Source organism: Hemitrygon akajei, chromosome 1, assembly GCF_048418815.1.
Source record: "Hemitrygon akajei chromosome 1, sHemAka1.3, whole genome shotgun sequence".
In the NCBI taxonomy this organism is placed as follows: Eukaryota; Metazoa; Chordata; class Chondrichthyes; order Myliobatiformes; family Dasyatidae; genus Hemitrygon; species Hemitrygon akajei.
In genome coordinates this window covers 33827350-33850472 of record NC_133124.1, presented here as the reverse complement: position 1 = coordinate 33850472, position 23123 = coordinate 33827350, and the positions used below count along the sequence as shown (strand labels likewise).

Genomic DNA, 23123 nt, shown 5'->3' with positions numbered 1-23123 from the left:
TTTCTACTGTGTACTGTACCAACAGTTATGGTCGAAATGGCGAAAGTGACTTGACTTCTATTGTACTCTATCTTTCTGTAAACACCTGTAAGAAAAAAAATCTCAAGGTATTATATGACTTATATATAGTACGAACTTTAATAAAGGTTGGTTGGCATCCGTCTGTCTGGAAGGACAATGGGTGATGATGATCATCATCACAAGCCTGGGCGGAAGGTACGGAAAGAAATCCTGAGATGCCCACTCGTCAAGATCCCCCTCTCGGCTTCACCAGTTTAATATTAAACTTTGTTAATAGCTATGGCTGAAGTGTTTCCATTATCTTTGGAGAATCTATCCGGAAGGGTTCCTACGCTGTTCATACATGTGCAGGAAATTATTGATACCCCCTGCTTAAACGCTAGGGCTCTTTGGGGGAGAGGGGGTGGGAGGCTAGACTGCAAGCACCCTAAACTGGTGTAATTGTCGGCGCAAAGTTTCGCGCTTCTTGCATCCAGGTTGTGTTAGGACTTGCACTTGTTCCCGTGACTACGCCTGTTTCCTCCCACATTTCAGAGACAGGCAGATGTGTAGATTAATTGGTAACTCTAAACTGCTTCTGGTGTGAAAAGAGAGTGGCGGAACCTGGGCGGGGTGATGGATGTGGGGGAAAGAATGTCAATGGGTTTTTAGGGGTTCGCTTCCGTGCTGTATGACTTTCTAGGAGTCAGATTTTTCACTAATTTGTTTAATTAGAAACTTGAATTCCAAGTCGAGAAAGCAGACCGCCTCCAGCGAAAGTGAAAGCCTTGTGTTTGAGTCACTGTCAGGGCTTTTATGAGGTAGGAAGCCGTTTGCCTGTGGGAACTTTTAACTGGCCAAGTGTTTTCACATTAGTAATTTAGAAAAAAGGAAGTTGCAGAACTTCTGAATAAGGATGTCAGAAGACTTCTAAACACATGAATGAGCAACAGTTGTCACGTTCGGATGTGAAGGCACGGAAACAACACGCTGAAATCCTCCGCCTCTTCGTCAGTTTACATATGGACTTTACCCCAAACTCTGGAAATAACCAGTGTCATCTGACGCTCACGCTCGTCCCGACCCAAATGTAAACTAATCTTAACGATGAATCAATTAAAGCGTCATTTCTGAGAACCGGGTCACAGAAAACGGAAAGGAACTCTTCGCCAGGAAAGGGTATGGATTGAAAGCTGGGAGGATTAACGGTGGATTATGATAATCGAGCGAAATTTTGGCAAGTGCAGCTTTGCGCTGACCCTACTTGGATTTCTGCTGTACCTGTCCGACATTGGGACCGATCTCGGGGTTGCGGCAGTGTACCTTATCGATGGACACTTTTTCCGGTTTTCGCTGGTGCTGTCTGTGATCCTGGTTTCTGCTATAATCCTGCAGAGTTTCAGTTGGTCGTGGTACAAAGATGATGAGAACAGTTCACATGGAACACACGCCCGAGGCTGCTCGTCGTTGTTCGGTGCACTGCATATTTTCCAGATGGGCGTGCTGCTACGGTGAGTACCACTCAACCACTCAGTCTCCGGTTTGTCCAGTTCGCTTACATCCATTTTTTATAATATTCGTCTAGTTGGTGCGAATGATCGTGAAATTTAGCTGACTGGACAGACGTGGCAAATTTAGAATTACTGGGAATTGGAAGGGAGGCATATTTTATCTCAGTTATGAAAAGCTTGTGAAATTGAGCGGGTGGCAATTTGCTAACTTCCTAGCCCATCAAGGCTCACTTTTATTCCGGGGCAAAAATCACTCACCCAGCTCGAAACCACATTGTTTTACACTTTGAAAGGACGTAGAAGGGGTCCAGTTCGGGAGATTCACACAGTATATCATGAAATGATATTGGCTATTGGTAGTTCAGGATGGTTGACAATGATCACAAATTGCAGAAACACCTCCCACACCCCATTGTTACCCATGTGGAGATCTGTTTGACGATACCACCGGCTAAGGTAGTGTAGATGTTACCACCATAGCAGTGTTAACGATCTTTCCCTTGGACCCATCTAGTCTGTTAGCTGTGGTTTCCAAGTGCCTGGCCCTAATGCTATTTGCAAAAGCTGTAAAAAGTGTTGATTTAGTGTCCCCATTTAGTACCTGCTCACCAGAATTGCTGACAATTGGAAATTGTTGAGAGTTTGAAAGTTGTGCTGAATCATTCAGTGTTGATGGACCAACATGTTTTGTACATGGACCCTACAGATATAGATCATTATTCATCTTCCCACATGGCTTTCTTAATTTCTTATTGCAACTTATGTCTTGCAATGTGCTGCCACTACAAAACAAATTTCATGACATACGTCAGTGATAATAAACCTGATTCTGATTCAGTTGTACATGAAGCCCAAAGCTTCACATGCAAAAACAGTAATACTATCACAGCACCATCAACACAGGTTCAATTCCTACCACATTCTCCCTATGACTGTGTGTGGGTTTCCTCCTACATTTCAAAGATGTACAGGTTAGGTTAATTAGTCACATGCATGTAATTGGGAAACGTGGGCTTGTTGGCGCAGAAGGGCCTGTTACTGTGCTGTATTTCTAAATAAATAAATTAATGAAATCCGCTCTGGATAATTATTATAGACAAAAGTCTTTCTTTCACTTTGTTGGCCAGAAAGAGTGACAGTTTACATACAAATCAGTGAATTCAAATAAGTCAAGGACAGTGGAAGTAGACAAACCAATTGTCTTTGTCCTTGCCATGAAGTTGGAGGAATGGAAGCTGCCATGTTGTGGAGCTGCTCTGCATCCTCCATTTTGTGAAATGGTTTTGCTTGGTCGAATCAGTGTTTTTAAGCAGAGACAATGATGCTCCAGGAAATATGCAGGACTAGACATCATTTCCAAATTAAAAAGTTATTTGTGAAGTGTTCTTTGCTATGATGTAACATGCAGGCTTTTGAATGATGGGGTCTGAGTGATTTGAGCTGGTTACTGGTTTGGTAACCTATTTTGAACAAGGAGCCATAAATTACCAGGTGTCTCTTGTGGAAGAGGGCAAGAAATGGATGCTGGCTTGGACCAAAGCCAATAAGAAGGTGATATAGGTCAGTCAGGTGACCCACAGCCAACAAGACTGAATTGTGACTCTTGAACTGGTAAGAAACTGTATTTAACAGTACTTCCCCTATGTTATTATGTATTGTGTTATACTGCTGCTGCAAAGTTAACAAATTTCACGACATATGAAATGACTAGCATGAGAGGGCACAGGTTTAAGGTGCTAGGAAGTAGGTACAGAGGTGATGTCGGGTAAGTTTTTTACGCAGAGAGTGGTGAGTGCATGGAATGGGCTGCCGGCAATGGTGGTGGAGATGGATACGATAGGTGGATATGATTAAGAGACTCCTGGACAGGTACATGGAGCTCAGAAAAATAGAGGGCTATGGGTAACCCGAGGTAATTTCTAAAGTAAGGACATGTTCACAGCTTTGTGGGTCGAAGGGCCTGTATTACAAATACAAATACTTTATTGTCACCAAACAATTGATACTAGAGCGTACAATCATCACAGTGATATTTGTTACTGTGCTTTGCGCTCCCTGAAGTACAAATCGAAGTAAATATAAAAAACATTTAAATCATAAATCATAATTAGAAAATAGAAAAGGGGAAGTACGGTAGTGCAAGTCAGGTCCGGATATTTGGAAGGTACGGCCCAGATCCGGGTCAGGATCTGTTCAGCAGTCTTATCACAGTTGGAAAGAAGCTGTTCCCAAATTTGGCCGTACATAGCTTCATGCTCCTGAACCTTCTCCCGGAGGGAAGTGGGACAAAAAGTGTGTTGGCTGGCTGGGACTTATCCTTGATTATCTTGGCAGCACTGCTCCGACAGCGTGTGGTGTAAAGTGAGTCCAAGGATGGAAGATTGGTTTGTGTGATGTGCTGGGCTATGTTCACGATCTTCTGCAGCTTGTTCTGGTCTTGGACAGGACAACTTCCATACCAGGTTGGGATGCACCCTAGAAGAATGCGTTCTACGGTGCACCTATAAAAATTAGTGAGGGTTTTAGAGGACAGGCCAAATTTCTTCAGCTTTCTCAGGAAGTAAAGGCATTGGGTGGCCTTCTTGGCAGTGGACTCTGCTTGGTTAGACCAAGTCAGGTCATTTGTGATATTCACCCCGAAAAACTTAAAGCTGTAGGTTTTCTATGTTTCTATGAAAAGAGTATAAAAGCAAAGGCTTCGAATGCAAAGCAGCGATAACTCCCCAGAGACCAACCATCACGTGGAGATCAGAGCAGGACCACGAGGAATGCATGGCCAGCATAGACTTCTTTTACTGCCATTACCTTTTCTATTCTTTGACTCTTCATGGAGGCTCAGGAAAACTTAGGTGTGCACACAGGTGTTCTGTTGTGTAACACAGTAAAGGTACTTGTCAGCAATTACAGGTTCTCTCTATGCCTCTCTGATCATTTTTACTAAGGGGTAGATCCTTGTAACAGCCTCAAGGTTAGATCAAGGCCATGGGCAAGTCATGTTTGTCATGAGATACTGGGCTATTAACATTGTGATATTGTTGTTGGTTTGAATGAGTAGCTGGAGTTGTGTAGGAGGTGAGAATCAGTTCTGGTGGGGATGCTGCTGCTAGGTTTGCCTACACAAGGATTGCCGGGAAAAGCATCTGATGTGGTGAATGAATTTGAGACAATGTTAACTTGACTACATACATAAGTCCCATACTTATATCAAGTTTTACTTATTGATGTCAAGTTGTCAATTAAATTGTATGTAATTCACTTATGTTCAGTTTCTAACACCCTACAACAGCTTTTATGCCCATTACCATAATGTACATTGAAAATACCTGAAGGGTTTAATTTGGTGCCTCTTTGCCATTCACTAAATCATCGAAAGATGCAATGATAAATTCAACCTTCACCTTCACTTGACTTCACCTCTGTCTTTACCTCCTGTTCTCCCCTGTCTGTAATTTGTCATATTGGTTACCTGACATCAAGCAGAACTTTGTCAGGGAATTGGAAAGATAGCAACATAAGTAGAGAACTAAGTTTCCATGACATCACCTTTCCTTTAACTTCCAGTGAATATAGTTCTGGTACACTCAATCTCCCTTCCTATCAATATCAGAGGATCTTGGTTGGTGAATTGTTGTTATACTGATGTGTATGCTCCTAATGAAGATAAATTGTAGATTCTGGATATCTGAGGTATTCAAGGTGCATTTATTATCAAAGAATGTATAAATTAGACAACCTTGATTTGTTTGCTTACAGGCAGTTGCAAAGCAAGGAACCTGAAAGAACCCAATTAAAAAAAAGACCAAACCCCACATAGAAAGAGAGAGAAAAAAACAAATCATATAAACAACAGAAGTGAGCAATGACAACAGCATTCCGAACCAAATTGAGTCCTTAGATGCAAATCCCCGGAGCAGCCCCAAGTAAGCCCAAAGTTTATTCGGTTCATCATATTAGTGGGGCAAATTGATGCAAAGTTCGCAGACATGAAGCACAGCAGCTGGGGGGCAGTTTCTTAGCTGTAGTGTCATGGGCAGAGGAGTCCACGGTCTATCTGGGCCGGTATTTAAATTGTCCGCACAGCAGATTGCACCTCACACTAGGACCCGGGCCTCATCACGGCGATTTGCTTTGGACCTAGATTTTGTTGCCAAAGAATCCGTTCTTGGCCTCTCCAAATTGGCTCGGCACTTGGAGCGATCCACCCTCACACCCAGGCCAGCTGGAACTCTCCATCAGGCCAGGCAACTTTTGTAGATAGGGAACTGAGTAACATTACAGGGCCCAAAATCAGGACCAGGAAAGAAGAAGGAAAAAAAAAACAAAATTAGTTTGGTTAGCTGCGAAGGTGGTGGATGTACAGACAGAACAATGGGAATATATTTGATACGTTGAGACCAGATGGCTGAATGTGACAGTTAAGTAGTAATTAAAATCAAATTACGGTAAGCTTTTTATTTTGTGTCCTTGAGGCCCTCTGTTGGGCTCACATGGATGTTGCATCCCAGCTGTCCAGGTGATATGCAGGCCAGGGCAGTACAATATGGAGAACGATCTGTTGCTCATGCGGCAGGCTCTCCCTCGCCGTACAGCTGATACAGCAGAGACCGATACAGTTTGGCACCGGCGGCCTCACGGGAGTTGCCTGTCAGCATTAATCTCAAGGTTGCACTGACTAAGAGACTTCAGCTCCAGATTTTTCCTCTGGGTTTGCTCTCAGCGCCTTCCCCATGGATGGGTATAGCCACAGGCAGCGGAGGTTTGAGGTCAGAGTTTTCCTTCTTGCAGGTGAGCTGTCAACCATGGCTGATGAGCCCAAAATGATTGGTTTTAAGGTGACAGTAACCCACCTTTGCCCCTTCCGCTACCAGTAGAAATGATTCTGCCAGGCTTAGCAGCTAAGCCACATGTGCAGGCCAGGAGCTGGACTTGATTGTTAGAGGCTATTTGAGATGCAGACTTTTGGGAGCATTTAATAGGTACTGGGAGCTTATCCCTACTACTGCCCCTGTCCAAAACAACCTAGCAGAACCATTCTTTCTAATGTGTTCTTAATGGCACTTTTGTGGAACATACATGTGTTCTGTTTCATTTGTTTATTCCTATTCCCTGCAATATTTACATGATAAAAATCTGTTGCCCTACACGACTTTTCTTAATCTATCAAATCCTATATTTAAAAATATATTCTGAATAATTACAGAATCCATTCTTCTTTACTAACATCCAGCAGGTCTGGTAGTTTTGTTTAGGACATGATTCTGAATTATTTATTTCAAATCCTTTAAAATATAAAGCACATTAAATTAATTTTCAGCATGAAAATTTAAGGCTTTCTATTGCACCTGTGCACTTATGTACTTGTGCTTATGACAATGAACTTGACTTTGACTTTTTGACTTTGCTATTATATTGAGAAAAATAGCTTTTTCCTTGTTTTCAAAGGTTTATCGAGACACTTAAATATGGATACAAGGCAGCGTTCAAAAAAGAAGAGACCATCATGGATGCCATATACTCAGCTACAGATTTAAGCATGTTACGATTGTTTGAGGCATTTTTGGAAGCAGTACCTCAAGCTGTTCTTCAGGGCTTCATTCTCCTGATAGATAATAATGGAAAATATATTCAGTGTAAGTTTGCTTTTATTAAACCTGTTATTGCTGTTACGTACCATTGCTTAAAATTGGTTTATGAATTAAACAGTGGATTTTCCTGGGTCTAAGCACAATTGGTCCCTGTGCTATATTCTACAGTTCTGTCTCGTGGTGCTCCTTTGATACACCAAAAAAAATTAGGTATATTCTTCCATTGTTGGGATGGGATTTCCACAGAAATTTTCAGATCTCCCATTAGAACTTTACTCACCAAGTTACAAGCTCCCACCATTTATCATCTAAAGTTAGAAAATAATTGAAAGCAATAATTTACCTTGCAGTGTTGTATTGAAACCATAGCCTTTATTCATGTTGGCAGCTATACATTTACCAATATCTAAATAATTTTCCAATTTGCCTTATGCCTTAATAATTAAGTACAGCTTTTGTATTCTTCTATGCAACCATTCCTGGCTCCTGGAATTGAAGCAGTAATGTTTTAGTTTATGTTTGAGAGGATTCGAGTCTCAGCATGTGACTTGTCCTTATCGCCTAGGTAGAGCAATAGCATACTTTTTGTATTTTATTAATGGGACATGGGTATAGGTAGCAGAGTCAGCATTTATAGCAGCTTGAGTTACCCCTGAGAAACTCATGTTTAACTGCCTTACAAATATATTCAATGTTGTTGGAGCAGCACCCATCCCAGCAATTGGAGAGCATTTTCATCACACATCTAACTTGTGCCTTGTGGAAGATGGAAAAGCTTTGTCTTAGGAAGTGAAACACTTGCTATACAATACCTAACCTTTAGCTGGCTTCTGTGGCAAATCATTTGTATGTCTAGTCTAGATGAGTTTCTGGTCAAATCCATCCCCAGAATCTTAAAGGTGGGTTGTCAGTGATGCTAGTTACATTGAACATCAAGGGTAGATGGTTCCACTCTCTTGTTGAAGATGGTTGTAGTTTAGCATTAGCATTGGTAAATTTAACCTGTCGCTTCTCGGCTTCTGCCTGAATGTCTAGAACTTGCTGCGTGCAGGCAGTTATTGAGGAGTTGCAAATGGAATTGTAAATTGTGCAATCATTAGTAAATATCCATATCCCTGACCCTATCATGTGAGGAAGGTTATTGATGACTGAGTCAAATAAACTCCCCATAGGAACTCCTGCAGTGATGTACTGGCTTAAGATAATTGATCTTCAGCTAGAGCCTTTCAACTTCAGTTTGTGAACAGTTTTCCTCTTAATCCTAACTGATTTACCTGGGTTATTTAATACCATACCCTCTTAAATTCTGCCTTTATGTCAAGAACAGTTACTGTCACCACGTCTTTGGAATTCTAATCATTTGTATATGTACTTGGATTGGTTCTGTAATGTAGACTCAACAGAATGTAAAGGCTGTTGAAGAATAAGTGCAATTGAATCATTTAGTTAACAAAACTTTCAATTTTTTTTTCTTGATGAGTGAGCCCAGGCTAATGCCATGATAATTATTTGCATTGAATTTGCCTTGCTTTTGGTGGACAATTCATACCTGGGCAATTTTCCATGTTGCTGTATTAAATGGCTGATTCTGGACCACGGGTTTATGGGACTCAAGATGGCATGATGTCTTGTGCCACAGCTTCACTCTATCCATTGCTCTCAGCTGTTTCTTTCTATCAAATGAAGGGAATTGAATTGCCTGAACACTCTTCTGTGATGATGGGATCTTAGAAGAAGCTGAGATGAGTCATCCTCTCGGTGCTTCTGAAGGAAGATAGTTATAGCCTGTTTTTGGTACTGGCTTCTGCTAATGATAAAGAAGGAAATGAACCATCTAGTAGATATTCAGTAGTTCCACCCTGGCTGCTGGACCTCTGCATTTCCATTCATTATTGGTGGCATAGCCTAGCTTTGTAGGCTGTAGAACATATATGCCAACTTTTGTTGCTAGTTGCCTTTTTGGCTGTGTATCCTCACCATTATATCAGTAGTTAAGGAAGAGGGCTTTGGACAGCTGATGCAGACACAAGAATGTCTCTGGTAAGGACCTCCTGTCAAAGTAAATTTATTATCAAAGAATTTGTAAATTATACAACTTGAGATTTGTCTGCAGCCACAAATCAAGAAACCTGAAAGAATCAAATTGAGTCCTTAAATTCGTATCTCTGGAGCAGCCCAAAGTAGGCCCAAATCCTCGGTCTCAGTTCATCATATTAGTGTGGCAAATCGCCACGAAGCTCAGACAGAAAGCACAGCTGCAGGAGATATGTCACAACCTTAGCTCCATGAAGAGAGAAGTGAACATTGTAGGAGAGTGAGTGAAATCGGTCTGACATCCTGCCTTTCCAGTCTATTTGGGCCAGTGTTTAAGTTGTCCAAGCAGCAGATTGTGCCCTGCATTAGGACCTAGGTAATTGCTCTGGCATCCCCAATTATATTGCCATTGCCACCACAGGAGCTGATTAGTGTGAGACTCATTTAATAACATTGATGGTCCTACTGTGTCCTTGATGTCAGTTCATAGCTGATTGTTCTATAAAGAATTCCATTTATGTTACAGGCACAACATGGTGGCTAGTGCACTGCCATTCTGGGGCCAATAAAATGATGTAATTTTGTTGTAATATTAAATATTGGTTCAATCAAGTTTTCTGCAACAATTTTCAAAATCATTACAGATGTTCTAAATATAAATACATATGGAGTGTAGACTCAGTTTTAAAAATGGGTTTGCTTGGAAAACATTCATTTCAAGACGAAGATTGATCGCAGTTCCTCACTTCCTCCCTCACCACCATTCAGGGCCCCAGACAGTCCTTCCAGGTGAGGCGACACATCACCTGTGAGTCGGCTGGTGTGGTATACTGCATCCGGTGCTCCTGGTGTGGCCTATTATATATTGGTGAGACCCGACGCAGACTGGGAGACCGTTTCGCTGAACACCTACGCTCGGTCCGCCAGAGAAAGCAGGATCTCCCAGTGGCCACACATTTTAATTCCACGTCCCATTCCCATTCTGATATGTCTATCCATGGCCTCCTCTACTGTCAAAATGAATCCAAACTCAGGTTGGAGGAACAACACCTTATATACCGGCTGGGTAGCCTCCAACCTGATGGCATGAACATTGACTTCTCTAACTTCCATTAATGCCCCTCCTCCCCTTCTTACCCCATTCCTGACATATTTAGTTGTTTGCCTGTTCTCCATCTCCTTCTGGTGCTCCCCCCCCACCTTTTCTTTCTCCCAAGACCTCCTGTCCCATGATCCTTTTCCCTTCTCCAGCTCTGTATCACTTTCGCCAATCACCTTTCCAGCTCTTAGCTTCATCCCACCCCCTCCGGTCTTCTCCTATCATTTCGCATTTCCCCCTCCCCCCACTACTTTCAAACCTTGTACTATCTTTCCTTTTGGTTAGTCCCGACGAAGGGTCTCGGCCCGAAACGTCGACAGTGCTTCTCCTTATAGATCCTGCCTGGTCTGCTGTGTTCCACCAGCATTTTGTGTGTGTTGTTGTTTGAATTTCCAGCATCTGCAGATTTCCTCGTGTTTGATCGCAGTTTACAATGTGGATGGGGATTATCTGATTAGTGGTATCCTCTTCAGGCCTTTTTAATGGCAACTAATATCATTTATTTGGTAGAGTCTAGCTCGATGGGTGTGCTGGCATTGGAGAGGGTCCAGATGAAGTTCACAAGAATGATCTCGGGAATGGAAGCGTTGATGTATGAGGAGTATTTGAAGGCTCTTGGCCTGTACTCGTTTGAAGAATAATAGGGGATCTTATTGAAACATATTGCATATTGAAAGGCCTAGATAGAGTGGATATAGAAAGGATGTTTCCTAGAGTGGGGGAGTCTAAGACCTGAGGGCACAGCCTCATAATACAAGGATGTCTCTTCAGTACAGAGATGAGGAAGAATATCTTTAGCCAGAGGGTGGTGATTCTGTGGAATTCATTAGCACATACTTTTGAGGAGGCCAAGTCTTTGTTTATATTTAAAATGGAGGTTGAGTGTTTTTTGATTAGCAAGGGCATCAAAAGTTATGGGGAGAAGGCAGAAAAATGGGGTTGAGAGGGATAATAAATCAGCCATGATGGCAGAATAGACTCGATGGGCTGAATGGCCTATTAATGCTCCGATATTTTATGGTTTATCATCATTACTTTTTCCTTTTATTTTTTAATCCCTTCATGATTAAGTGCAGTAAATTAGCTACTCTGCACTCTCACTGAGAGGGTGAAAGAGCTCTGCCCTTGATAAGGGTGAAAGGTGCTCTCAGTCTCCCCAATGATTTTCAATTCCCTGTCGCTGACCGCCTCATTTTTACCATGGATATCCAGTCCCTGTGCACTTCTATCCCCATCAAGGAGGCCTTAAAACTCTCTGGTTCTTTCTCAGCTCAAGACCCAACCAGTTCCCCTCCACCATCATCATCCTCCATCTGGCAGAACTGGTCCTCACCCTCAACAATTTATCCTTCTGCTCTTTCCACTTTCTCCAGCCTCAAGGGGTAAGCCATGCACCCCAGCTGTGTCTGCCTTTTGTTGGCTGTGTAGAACAATCCATGTTCCAATCCTTCCCTGGTAATGCTCTCCAACTCTTCCTGCACTACACTAATGACTGCATTGGTGCTGCATCATGCACCCATGCTGAGTTTGTCAATTTAATCTGTTCTGCCTCCAACCCTGCCGTTAAATTCACTCAGTCCATTTCTGACATGTCTCTCCCCTTTCTCAGTTTCTCTGTCTCCATCTCTGGAGCCAAACTGTCCACAGACACCTTTTGATAAACTTGCTGATTCCCACGGCTATCTTGACTATACCTCTTCATACCCTGTCTCCTGTAAAATGCTGTTCCATTTTCTCAGTTCCTTGGTCTCTGCTGCATCTGTTCCCAGGTTGAGGCTTTCCTTTCCAGGATATCAGAGATGTCCTCCTTCTTCAAAGAATGGGATTTTCCTACCTCCACCATTGACACTGCCCTCGTCTGCATCTCCTCCATTTCCTTTACATCTGCACTCACCCCATCTTCCCACGGCCTTAACAGTGATAGGGTTCCTCTTGTTCTCACCTACCACCCAATGAGCCTCCACAGCCAACAAATGATTCTCCACAACTTCTGCCATCTTTAACAGGATCCTACGGTCAAAAAAATCTTTATCTCCCTCATACCCACCATTCTCCACTTTTCACAGGGATTGCTCCTTCCATGATTGGCTCCATTTGTCTCTCCCCTCACACTAATCTCACACCTGGCACATATCCCTGCAATTGACAGAAATGCTGTACTTGCCCATTCATCTTCTCCCTTACCACTATTCAGGGCCCCAGCAGTCCTTCCAGGTGAGGTAACAGCCAGTAGCGACCCATCTTAATTCCTATCTTCAATCCCGTTCTGACATGTTCTTCCTCTTCTTCCATTATGAGGTCACTCTCAGGGTGGAAGAACAACACCAATAAGACAGGAGCAGCGTTAGGCAAGTGTGCCCATTACATCTGCTCTGCCGTTCCATCATGCTGATTTATTATTCCTTTCAACCCCATTCTCCTGCCTTCTCCACATGATCATTCATACCCTGACTAGTCAGGAACCTATCAGCCTCTGCCATAAGTACACTGGATGACTTGGCCTCCATTGCCACCTGTGACAATGAGTTCCATGCCACAGATTCACCACTCTCTGGCTAAAGTAATTCCTCCTCATTTTCATTCTAAAGGGACGTCCCTCTACTCTTAGGCTCTGTGCTCTGGTCCTAGACTCCCCCACTACAGGGAAGTTCCTCTCCATATCCCCTCTATCTAGGCCTTTTAACATTTGATAGATTTCAGTGAGATTCCCCCTTGTTCTCCTAAACTCCTGTGAGTACAGGCCCAGAGCCATCAAATACTCCACATATGATAAGCCTTTCATCCCCGGAGTTCGTCTCGAGAACCTCCTCCCAACCGATTCCAATGTCAGCACATCCTTTCTTAGATAAGGGGGCCAAAACTGCTCACAATACCCCAACTGAGGCCTCATCAGTGCCTTATTAATATTTATATCCTTGATTTTATATTTTAATCATCTCAAAATAAACACTAGCATTGCATTTACCTTCCTCATCACCGACTCAACCTGCTAGTTAACCTTTAGGGAATCTTACACGAGGACTCCCAAGTTCCTTTGCATTTTGGATGTTTGAATTTTCTCCATATTTAGATAATAGTCTAAGCTTTTATTCCTTTTATGAAAATGCATGACCAACACTTCCTGACACTATTCCATCTGCCACTTTTGCCTGTTCTCCTAATCTCTTTAAGTCATAGAAACATAGAAAACCCACAGCACAATACAGGCCCTTTGGCCCACAATGCTGTGCCAAACATGTACTTACTTTAGAAATTACCTAGGGTTACCCATAGCCCTCTACTTTTCTAAGCTCCATGTACCTATCTAAAAGTCTCTTAAAAGATTCTATCGTATCTACCTCCACCACCATCACCGCCAGCCCATTCCACACACTCACCACCCTCTGCGTCTTTAAAAAAACTTACCCCTGACAACTCCTCTGTACCTACTTCCAAGCATTTCTATAGCTCCTCTAAACTTCCTCTACTTCCTCAAAATTACATGCCTATCTACGTGTCCTCATATTGTCTGCAAACTTGGCCACAAATCCATCAATTCCATTTTTCAAATCATTTATATATAACGTAAAAAGAAGCAGTCCCAACATCGACCTCTGTGGAACAGCACTAGTCACTGGCAACAAACCAGAAAAGGCTCCCTTTATTCCCACTCTTTGCCTCCTGCAACTCTGCATATCAGCCAATCCTCTATCCATGCTAGTATCTTTCTGGTAATACCATCAGCTCTTAACTTGTTAAGCAGCCTCATGTGCGGCACCTTGTATTCTGTCTAGAAAGCCTCCAATCTGATTTCTCTTTCCAGTAACTTTTCCCCCTCCTTCTTTCCTCCACTTCTATTCCCCACTCTGGCCTCTTTCATCTTCTCCTCACTTGCCTATCCCCCGGTGCCCCCTTTCTCCCATGGTCAACTCTTCTCTCCTATCAGATTCCTTTTTCTCCACCTGGCTTCACCAATCACTATCTAGCTAGTCCTCCTTCCCTTCCCCCCACCTTTTTATTATGGCACCTTCCCCTTTCCAGTCCTAAAGAAGAAACTTGGCCCAAAATGTTGACTGTTTATTCATTTCCATTGATGCTTCCTGACTTGCTGAGTTCCTCCAGTATTTGGTGCACATTGCTCTGCCCTCTCTTCCCTGGCTTCATTTTTCCACACTGCCCAGAGTCCATGTCATAGGCAGCAGTTTGCTTTTGAAAAATAATCTTATTTTCCTATTTATTTTGGAACATTAATGTTTACCTTTTAGAGATCAGTGAGCTGGAATGAATACTTCTGCATGCTCCTCTGATGTAATTTTTTTTGGAAAAGTATTTTGGAACACAGTCTGACATCGTATCTTCCACTATGTCCCTAATTTTCCATTCGGGTCTCTGACGTCTGAAGCACAGAGGTATCAAATAGTGGGGGCAGAGCAGTTCCTTATTACAAGTGCTTTCATGCAGTCGTAGTCTTACTCAAGACACGAGTCCTTTAGTTAAAGAGGAGCTGTTAAGGCAGGACCCTGTCCATGGGTCCAATGTTGGTGCTGGAAGCATGGTCACTCTTGTGGGTTGACCCTCAGACTGCATTGGTCATTATCACAAATGACCCCTTTCACTGTATGTTGGCCAGTAAGAACTACAATCTACAAATCAGTGAACAGGAATGAGACAAGGGCAGAAACAGACAAAGCAACAGTCTTTGTTCTTGCCTTGTGGTGGCAGGAATGGAGGTGGCCATTTTGTGAGACTGTACTTGCAGCCACCATTTTGTGAACTGTGTGGTGAATTATTCTTTTTCCCTGATAACTTAATCAGTGCAGTTGAACATGGACACAGAGTTTCTGCTAAGGATCTGCTAAGCCTGAGACTACTCTTAGATAAGCAGCTGCTTATTATGTAAAATGGCAGTTTTGCTGAAGGAACAGTCTATGATGTGATCATCTGGGCCCCGTGTTTGTTCCTCAAATTTGAACCCGTCTGAGATGGGGGAGAAAAACAAAAGGAAAATCACCTAAGACATGAGGCTTGAGGAAAGGCCATGAAGGCCCTGGGCTACATCCAATTATAATCTGACAAGTGACCTCAAGCCAACAAAAGTGAAATATAGTAGATTGATCGGATAAGGAAAATAATAAGGTGGAGAATTGTGGGACCAACAGCTCTGGAGACCCATCACCACAGATGTGAATGACCCTATGTCAGACATGTGGAGATCAGGTTGGGACCATGCCTGTCCAGCATCAACCTTTATTTTTCCCCCTGGGTATTACCTTTTCTATTCTTTGACTGTTCATGGAGGGCCAGGGAAACCTCACGGATATGCATACAGTTAGTCTGCAAATTAATATGCTTGTTACTGTAATTGAAACAATAAAGGTACTTGTCAATAAATACAGATTTTCTCGGTGCCCAACTGATCATTATTGTTGAGGGTAATCCTTGTAACTGTATGTTTTGAAACTTTGTGCATGTGACAAATATAGCTAAATCTTTATCTTTAAGCAGCTGATTGTTACTGTAACCACCACCCCCTTCCTCATCTGATTGTGACTCAGCACTTTTGACCTGTCCTGACCATCAGTGTCCTTAACCTCTTTCCCCTGACCACTTCCATGATAATCTGGCCCCATGACTTGCTGTACTTCTTTCTTTGCCTTTTGATGTCGCACCACACACTCAATGTGCTCTTTCACGTACCAGATGATTTCATGGTCACATATTTTATGCATGGATCAGCACCTGTTCCTTTGCTAATGGTGCAACTTTGACTAAGGAGGCGAAACTCTTCATTTGCTGATGTGAGCCTTATACTGCTTGGGACAAAGGCTGTCTGTACAAGAAAACCAGGTATGACTTGTGGAGGGCTATTTCGAGAGCTAAGAAACAATTCCTTCAAAGGGAGGATAAAATTACAGTTATGAGGATCCCTGCAGCACCCGGTGACCCTGTGATCTCTGTCTCAGAGGCCGATGTCAGACTGTCTTTCAGGAGGGTGAACCCTTGCAAGGCGACAGGCCCTGATGGAGTTCCAGGTGAGGCTCTGAAAACCTGTGCCAGCCAACTGGTGGTGGTTCAAAGATGTTTTCACTCTCTCATTGCTACAGTCAGAAGTTCCCGCCTGCTTCAGAAAAGCAGCAATTGTACCAGTAAGCAAGAAGAGCAGTGTGAGCTGCCTTAATGGCTACTGTCCAGTATCACTCACACCTGCAGCGATAAGATGCTTTGAGAAATTGGTTATGTCTACAATCAACTCCGGTCTCAGTTTGCCTATTGCCTAAATAGGAATACAGTCGATATGATCTCACTGACTCTCCACGCAGCCTTGGATCATCTGGACAATAGAAATATCTATGTCAGAATGCTGTTTATTGACTACATTTCAGCATTTAACGCCATCATTCCTACAATACTGATCAAAAAGCTCCAGAACCTGGGCCTCTGTACCTCCCTCTAACTGGATCCTCGATTTCTTAACCGGAAGACCAAAATGTGTGTGGATTGGAAATAACATCTCCACCTCACTTACAATCAACACTGGCACACCTCAGGGATGTGTGCTTAGAACACTACTCTACTCCCTCTCTACCCATGACACACACAGCTCAAATGCCATCTATAAATTTGTTGACAATACAACCTTTGTTGGCAGAATCTCAGATGGTGATGAGAGGGCATACAGGAGTGAGATATACCAACTAGTTGTGTGGTGTCACAGCAACAACCTTGCACTCAAAGCCAGTAAAACCAAAGAACTGATTGTGGACTAAAGAAAGGGTAAGATGAGGAAACACATACCATTTATCATAAAGAGAGCAGAAGAGGAGAGAGTGAGCGTTTTCAAGTCCCTGGGTGGCAATATCTCTGACCATCCAGCCCAAGATCTTAAGGCACAAACTAACGGAGATGGGAGTAGACTCTCACATGGTGGATTGGATAGTGGACTACTTGACAGATAGACCTCAGTATGTGCGGCTGGGAGACTGTAGGTCTGACACGGTGGTCAGCAGCACAGGAGCGCCGCAGGGGACCGTGCTCTCTCCGGTCCTGTTCACCCTGTACACATCAGACTTCCAGTATAACTCGGAGTCCTGCCATGTGCAGAAGTTCGCTGACGACACGGCCATAGTGGGGTGTGTCAGGAATGGACAGGAGGAGGAGTATAGGAAACTGATACAGGACTTTGTGATATGGTGCAACTCAAACTACCTGCGTCTCAATATCACCAAGACCAAGGAGATGGTGGTGGACTTTAGGAGATCTAGGCCTCATATGGAGCCAGTGATCATTAATGGAGAATGTGTGGAGCAGGTTAAGACCTACAAGTATCTGGGAGTACAGTTAGACGAGAAGCTAGACTGGACTGCCAACACAGATGCCTTGTGCAGGAAGGCACAGAGTCGACTGTACTTCCTTAGAAGGTTGGCGTCATTCAATGTCTGCAGTGAGATGCTGAAGATGTTCTATAGGTCAGTTGTGGAGAGCGCCCTCTTCTTTGTGGTGGCGTGTTGGGGAGGCAGCATTAAGAAGAGGGACGCCTCACGTCTTAATAAGCTGGTAAGGAAGGCGGGCTCTGTTGTGGGCAAAGTACTGGAGAGTATAACATCGGTAGCTGAGCGAAGGGCGCTGAGTAGGCTACGGTCAATTATGGAAAACCCTGAACATCCTCTACATAGCACCATTCAGAGACAGAGAAGCAGTTTCAGTGACAGGTTGCTATCAATGCAATGCTCCTCAGACAGGATGAAGAGGTCAATACTCCCCAATGCCATTAGTCTTTACAATTCAACTGCCAGGAGTAAGATATGTTAAAGTGCTGGGGTTGATTGTATTTAATGTATTTAAGTAAACTACTTAAGAACTTTTTAAAAGCTATTATTAATGCTTTTTGAGAGAGTGATTTAGATGCATATCATATTTTTACTGAGTTAAGTATTGTATGTAATTAGTTTTGCTACAACAAGTGTATGGGACATTGGAAAAAATGTTGAATTTCCCCATGGGGATGAATAAAGTATCTATCTATCTATCTATCTATCTATCTATCTATCTATCTATCTATCTATCTAAAGGCAAGACAGTGGGATATTTCAATAGGTGTTTGAGGAGATTTTGGTATGTCATCAAAAACACATGCAAATTTCTACAGATGTACAGTGGAGAACATTCTAACTGGCTGCATCACCATCTGGTGTGGGGGGAGGGTGGTGCAGCTGCACAGGATCGAAGAAATTGGTCAGCACCATCGTGGGTACTAGGCTCCATAGTATCCAGGACATCTTCATCAAGGAACAGTGCCTCAAAAAGGTGTTCCATCGTTAAGGAGCCACACCACCCACATCTCCTCTTCTCATTGCCATCTGGAAGGAGGTAAAGAAGCCTGAGGGCACACACTCAATGATTCAGGAACAGCTTCTTTCCCTTTGCCGTCTGATTTCTGAATGGACATTGAACCCAAGACCATTACCTCACCACTTTTTTTATTTCTTATTTTTTGCATAACTTATTTAACTGATATATACTTACTGTAATTCAGCCTTTTCTCTCTATTATTGTGCACTGCTGTATAAAGTTGACAAATTTTACAACACATGCCGTGACATTAAATCTGATTCTTCACTGGAGTTGTTAACCAAATCCCTAGTGGCAATGGTTTTACTCAACTTTGCTCTTCCACCTTGCTGCAATTCAACATCATCCTGACAATAATTTAATAGTATATTAAATGTGAGATGAAAGCATAGTGAATGATGATAATATGCTATGAAACATTTTTGTATTTTCTCAGAATGACCTTGTCTATACTGTACAATGACAAAAGTTGTAGAATGCAAAAGATTGCAGTTTATTAATATTAATAATTAGTATTGAAATTCTGAATTGTATTTGACACTGTGTTCCTTTTCTTTTGCAGATGTGTCTGTGATTTTGTCATGCATGAGCATTTCATGGGCTACTTTGGACTACTATGCAGCACTAAAGAGATCTTTGCCTGACCATCCAACACTAATTTGTGGACTCCCTTATTTACTGTACTACTTATATAAGTTATTGACACTATCTGCAAGAATTTTGCTCATAACTCTTCTGGCTACGATAGATATCATCATTATGACTGTCTACTTGTTTGTTTTATGGCTAATCATGATTTTCTATGTCCTTGTGCAGAAGACCAATTTTTGTACATCAAAGATTCAGGAAGTCATTTACCGGGCAGTGGTTGCCATCATCTTAGTTTTTACCTTTTTCAATATAAAAGACAAGAATACAAGAATAATTATGCCCATCTATTACGTACTTAGATGTGTTGAAACTGTTGCAGTACTTGCCATCTGCTGGTCTAAGAAATGTTCTACGGATGTTAAAAGCTACCATCTCCCTGTTAGTATTACCATTGTGTTGTCACTAACTCTAGGGATCATTTGTCTTGTATTGTACTACAGTTGTTCCCATCCAAAAAGGGCAACTGATAGAGACTTTAATCATACTGACAATGCAGTAGAATCATCCCTTTCTTATGATGAAGTTGATGGACCCCCAAAAGAAAACTCAACAGTTATACCGAAGAATAAAAATGAAAATAGCATTATGATAAATTCAGCAGATACTAGATCTGGAAATGTAAATTATCGAATAAAAAATTTTTTAATCATTAATTAAGAATAAACCACCACTGGAATGAACTTGACTTTCCTCTACAGATGGAGGTTGTTATATTTGGTGTTTAAAAAAACATTTTGCACATCATCATTTTTCTATTGGATTGTATTTATAATTTATAATGAGCAAGTTCTTGAAATGAAGCTCTACCTGTCAATTTAGGTATATGTTAAAGATTCTATGGCACGGTTTATGAAATAGCAGGGAGTTTTCTAGACAGCAACTCCTTGCTCAACCAAGATAAACAATTCATGGTTGCTCATCTCATTTTGGGGATCTTGTGTAGTACTTATTTGCATAATAATCAAAGCATGGTAACAGGTAACTGGAAAACAAAATGCTTGGCAATATGGCAATGCAATTCAAATCCATTTAATAATATAAATACTCATTCTGCTGTTAATAACTTTTGAATGGAGATCTTAAATATGCTCTAGAATTGATAAGCTGTAAAAATAATTTTTAATGGCTATGTAGAATACAAACACAGGTAAAGGTGCAATTTTCCACAGTGACTGCTTTGAATCAGTACAGAAAACCTATTTGTTTTTTTTAAGTATTCTGACTTTATTGTACAATGTTATTATCAGCATCACTGAAATAATAATTTATTTTAATAACTAAGAAAATAAAACTTGAATATTGCAAATATATTTGGTCTGAAGTTGAGATTTAAAACTTAAGTTGAAAATAAGATGCCAAATGAAGAGGCAAATTTAGCAAATAATGAATAAAATAGTACCATGCAAACACAGAGTTCTCTATCCAATCAGTTAGAAAGCTATTTAGTAGTCGGAATTTTGAATTGACTTACTAATTTGCTGCTGTCCAAGTTGCATGCCATCTTGGACAATGTTTCCCATCCACTCCGTAATGTACTGGTTAGGCACAGGAGTACATTCAGCCAGAGACTCATTCCACCGAGATGTAACACTGAGTGGCATAAGAAGTCATTCCTGCCTGTGGCCATCAAACTTTACAACTCCTCCCTCAGAGTGTCAGACCCCCTAAGCCAATAGGCTGGTCCTGGACTTATTTCCACTTGGCATAATTTACCTATTATTATTTAATTACTTATGGTTTTATTGTCTACACTATTCTTGGTTGGTACGACTGTAACGAAACCCAATTTCCCTCGGGATCAATAAAGTATGTCTGTTTTGTCTGTCTGTAATTTCTCACCAGTCGTTTAATTAAATATGAACAGAAATCAAATAGTCAAATGAGTCCTGAGGAAGGGTCTCGGCCCAAAACATCAACAGTGCTTCGCCTTGTAGATGCTGCCTGGCCTGCTGTGTTCCACCAGCATTTTGTGTGTGTGGTTAGAAATCAAATAGATTTTAGGATTAGAATCACCATTATTTTAATTATTTTCAAGAGTAGGAGCCTCATATCTATTTTCTGTCTGTATTTTATTTTGTGTTGTGCATTTACTATGGGTAGTTTGTCACATGGTTGAGGCATGATAAGTGTGAAGAGTATAGTTGTGTGTTCATGCTTTGTCTTCAGTGCAGTTTTTAGTCTAGGTTAGAACCAGAGGCAATTAGAATGATGTAACACATATATCGTGTGTGTGTGTGTGTGTGTATTTATATGTATGTATAAAATAATTTATTTACAATGAAATAGATGGATAAAATGGGAAGCAATAGTGGTTCCTGTTGGCCTTGTCATTCTTGGTCAGGTCATGCATTGGGAGGCAATATTGGAATAGAAACTCAATGCACTTTGTAGACACTTTGTGCACTTTGAGGGCTATGGTTTGGATGTAGGTCGATGGGACTGGGCAGTTTAAATGGTTCAGCATGGTCTAGATGGGTTGAAGGGCCTATTTCTGCGCTGCAGCTTTCTGGCTCTATGACGATGACAGTATGGACTAGAGTTGTTGTGCACCAGTTGAAGAAGTATTGAATGTTCAGGGTCGTGAAAAGAATATCAATCAAATGGTCACTTTATGTCAAGGCTTAGTAAAGTTGTTTTAGCTGTACTACTTTAGGTAAGTGGTTAGAATTCCATCACTGTTATAGAGGGTAGAGAGGCTTTGGAATGTCAGGAGGTGAATCAGTCTCTTCAGGACACCCGACCAGAAGTGTTGTCATACTCACACTACTTTGGGGCTGGTCATCAGTGACCCTCAGTGTGTTAATGTGGGGATTTGACAATGATAATAGCACTGAAAGCTCATGGAATGTCTCATTGGAAATGGACATTGTTTGGCATGGATGTTTCTTGCTCATATGATGCTATGATGACTGAATGTTGTTTAGGACTTAGTGAGTGCAGCTATGGACTACATCGTTTGCTGAGGAGACCATAAGACATAGGAGCAGAATTAGACCATTTGCCTCACCAAGTCAGCTTCATCATGGCTAATTTATTATCCCTCTCAACCTCATTCTCCTGCCTTCTCCCCTGAACCTTTGACACCGTTATAATCAAGAAACTATCAACCTCTGCTTTAAATATACCAATGATTTTACCTCCACAGTGCTCGGTATTGGAACAGAAGGCTGGAGAATGTTGTGCATAATTGTTTGAGTTAGAATCAGGATGTTAATCTATGTCCCACTGGGTTGTTGAAGGCATAAATCTGAAGTTAATAACTATCTGGGAGGAAAATATCAATGGAGTGTTGATAGTCAAAGAAAGCATGGTGGGTACGATGAATGGCATCATTTCATAAGGATTGATGTCACCCTTGAATGTTCCATATTTGTGTGTCAAATACTCGTGCAACTGGAAGTAGTGTGTCCTATTCACCATAGGACTTTAATTGCACATAAAATATGTGCTATGTACCTGGACTTGTGCGTCTTAGATTTTGCTCCCAAGTCTAAAGGCTGACGTAACTGCACCCCATGTTAACCAATGATTAGATTTTGCTGAGTTTGTGCAATCTTGATTTAAGCCAATTGTTCCTGTAAAACTTCCTGTATTGTCCCGGTACCGAAGAAACCACAACCAAAGGAGTTGAATGACTTCAGACCTGTTGCCTTGACGTCGCACGTGATGAAGACCATGGAGCGGCTGATAATACAGAATCTGAGGCCACAAACCAGGCACGCCCAGGATCCTCTTCAGTTTGCGTATAAGGAGAAGGTGGGAGTGGAGGATGCTATCACGTATTTGCTGCACAAATCACTCTCTCACCTAGAGGGGGTCAGTTGTGCTGTGAGGATTACATTCCTTGACTTCTCTAGTGCCTTTAACACCATCCAGCCCAAGATCTTAAGGCACAAACTAACGGAGATGGGAGTA

The 23123-nt window shown here is 41.9% G+C and overlaps 1 protein-coding gene across 1 annotated transcript; it reads left to right on the top strand.

Annotated features, from left to right (window-relative positions):
• Positions 1-622: 622 nt before the first annotated feature.
• xkr9 (XK, Kell blood group complex subunit-related family, member 9) lies at positions 623-20981 on the top strand. The gene is made up of 3 exons (XM_073040675.1): positions 623-1511; positions 6954-7141; positions 19120-20981. Exons 1-3 carry the CDS (start codon positions 1216-1218, stop codon positions 19863-19865), a joined length of 1230 nt encoding a protein of 409 aa, XP_072896776.1. The 5' UTR covers positions 623-1215; the 3' UTR covers positions 19866-20981.
• The last annotated feature ends 2142 nt before the right edge of the window (positions 20982-23123 follow it).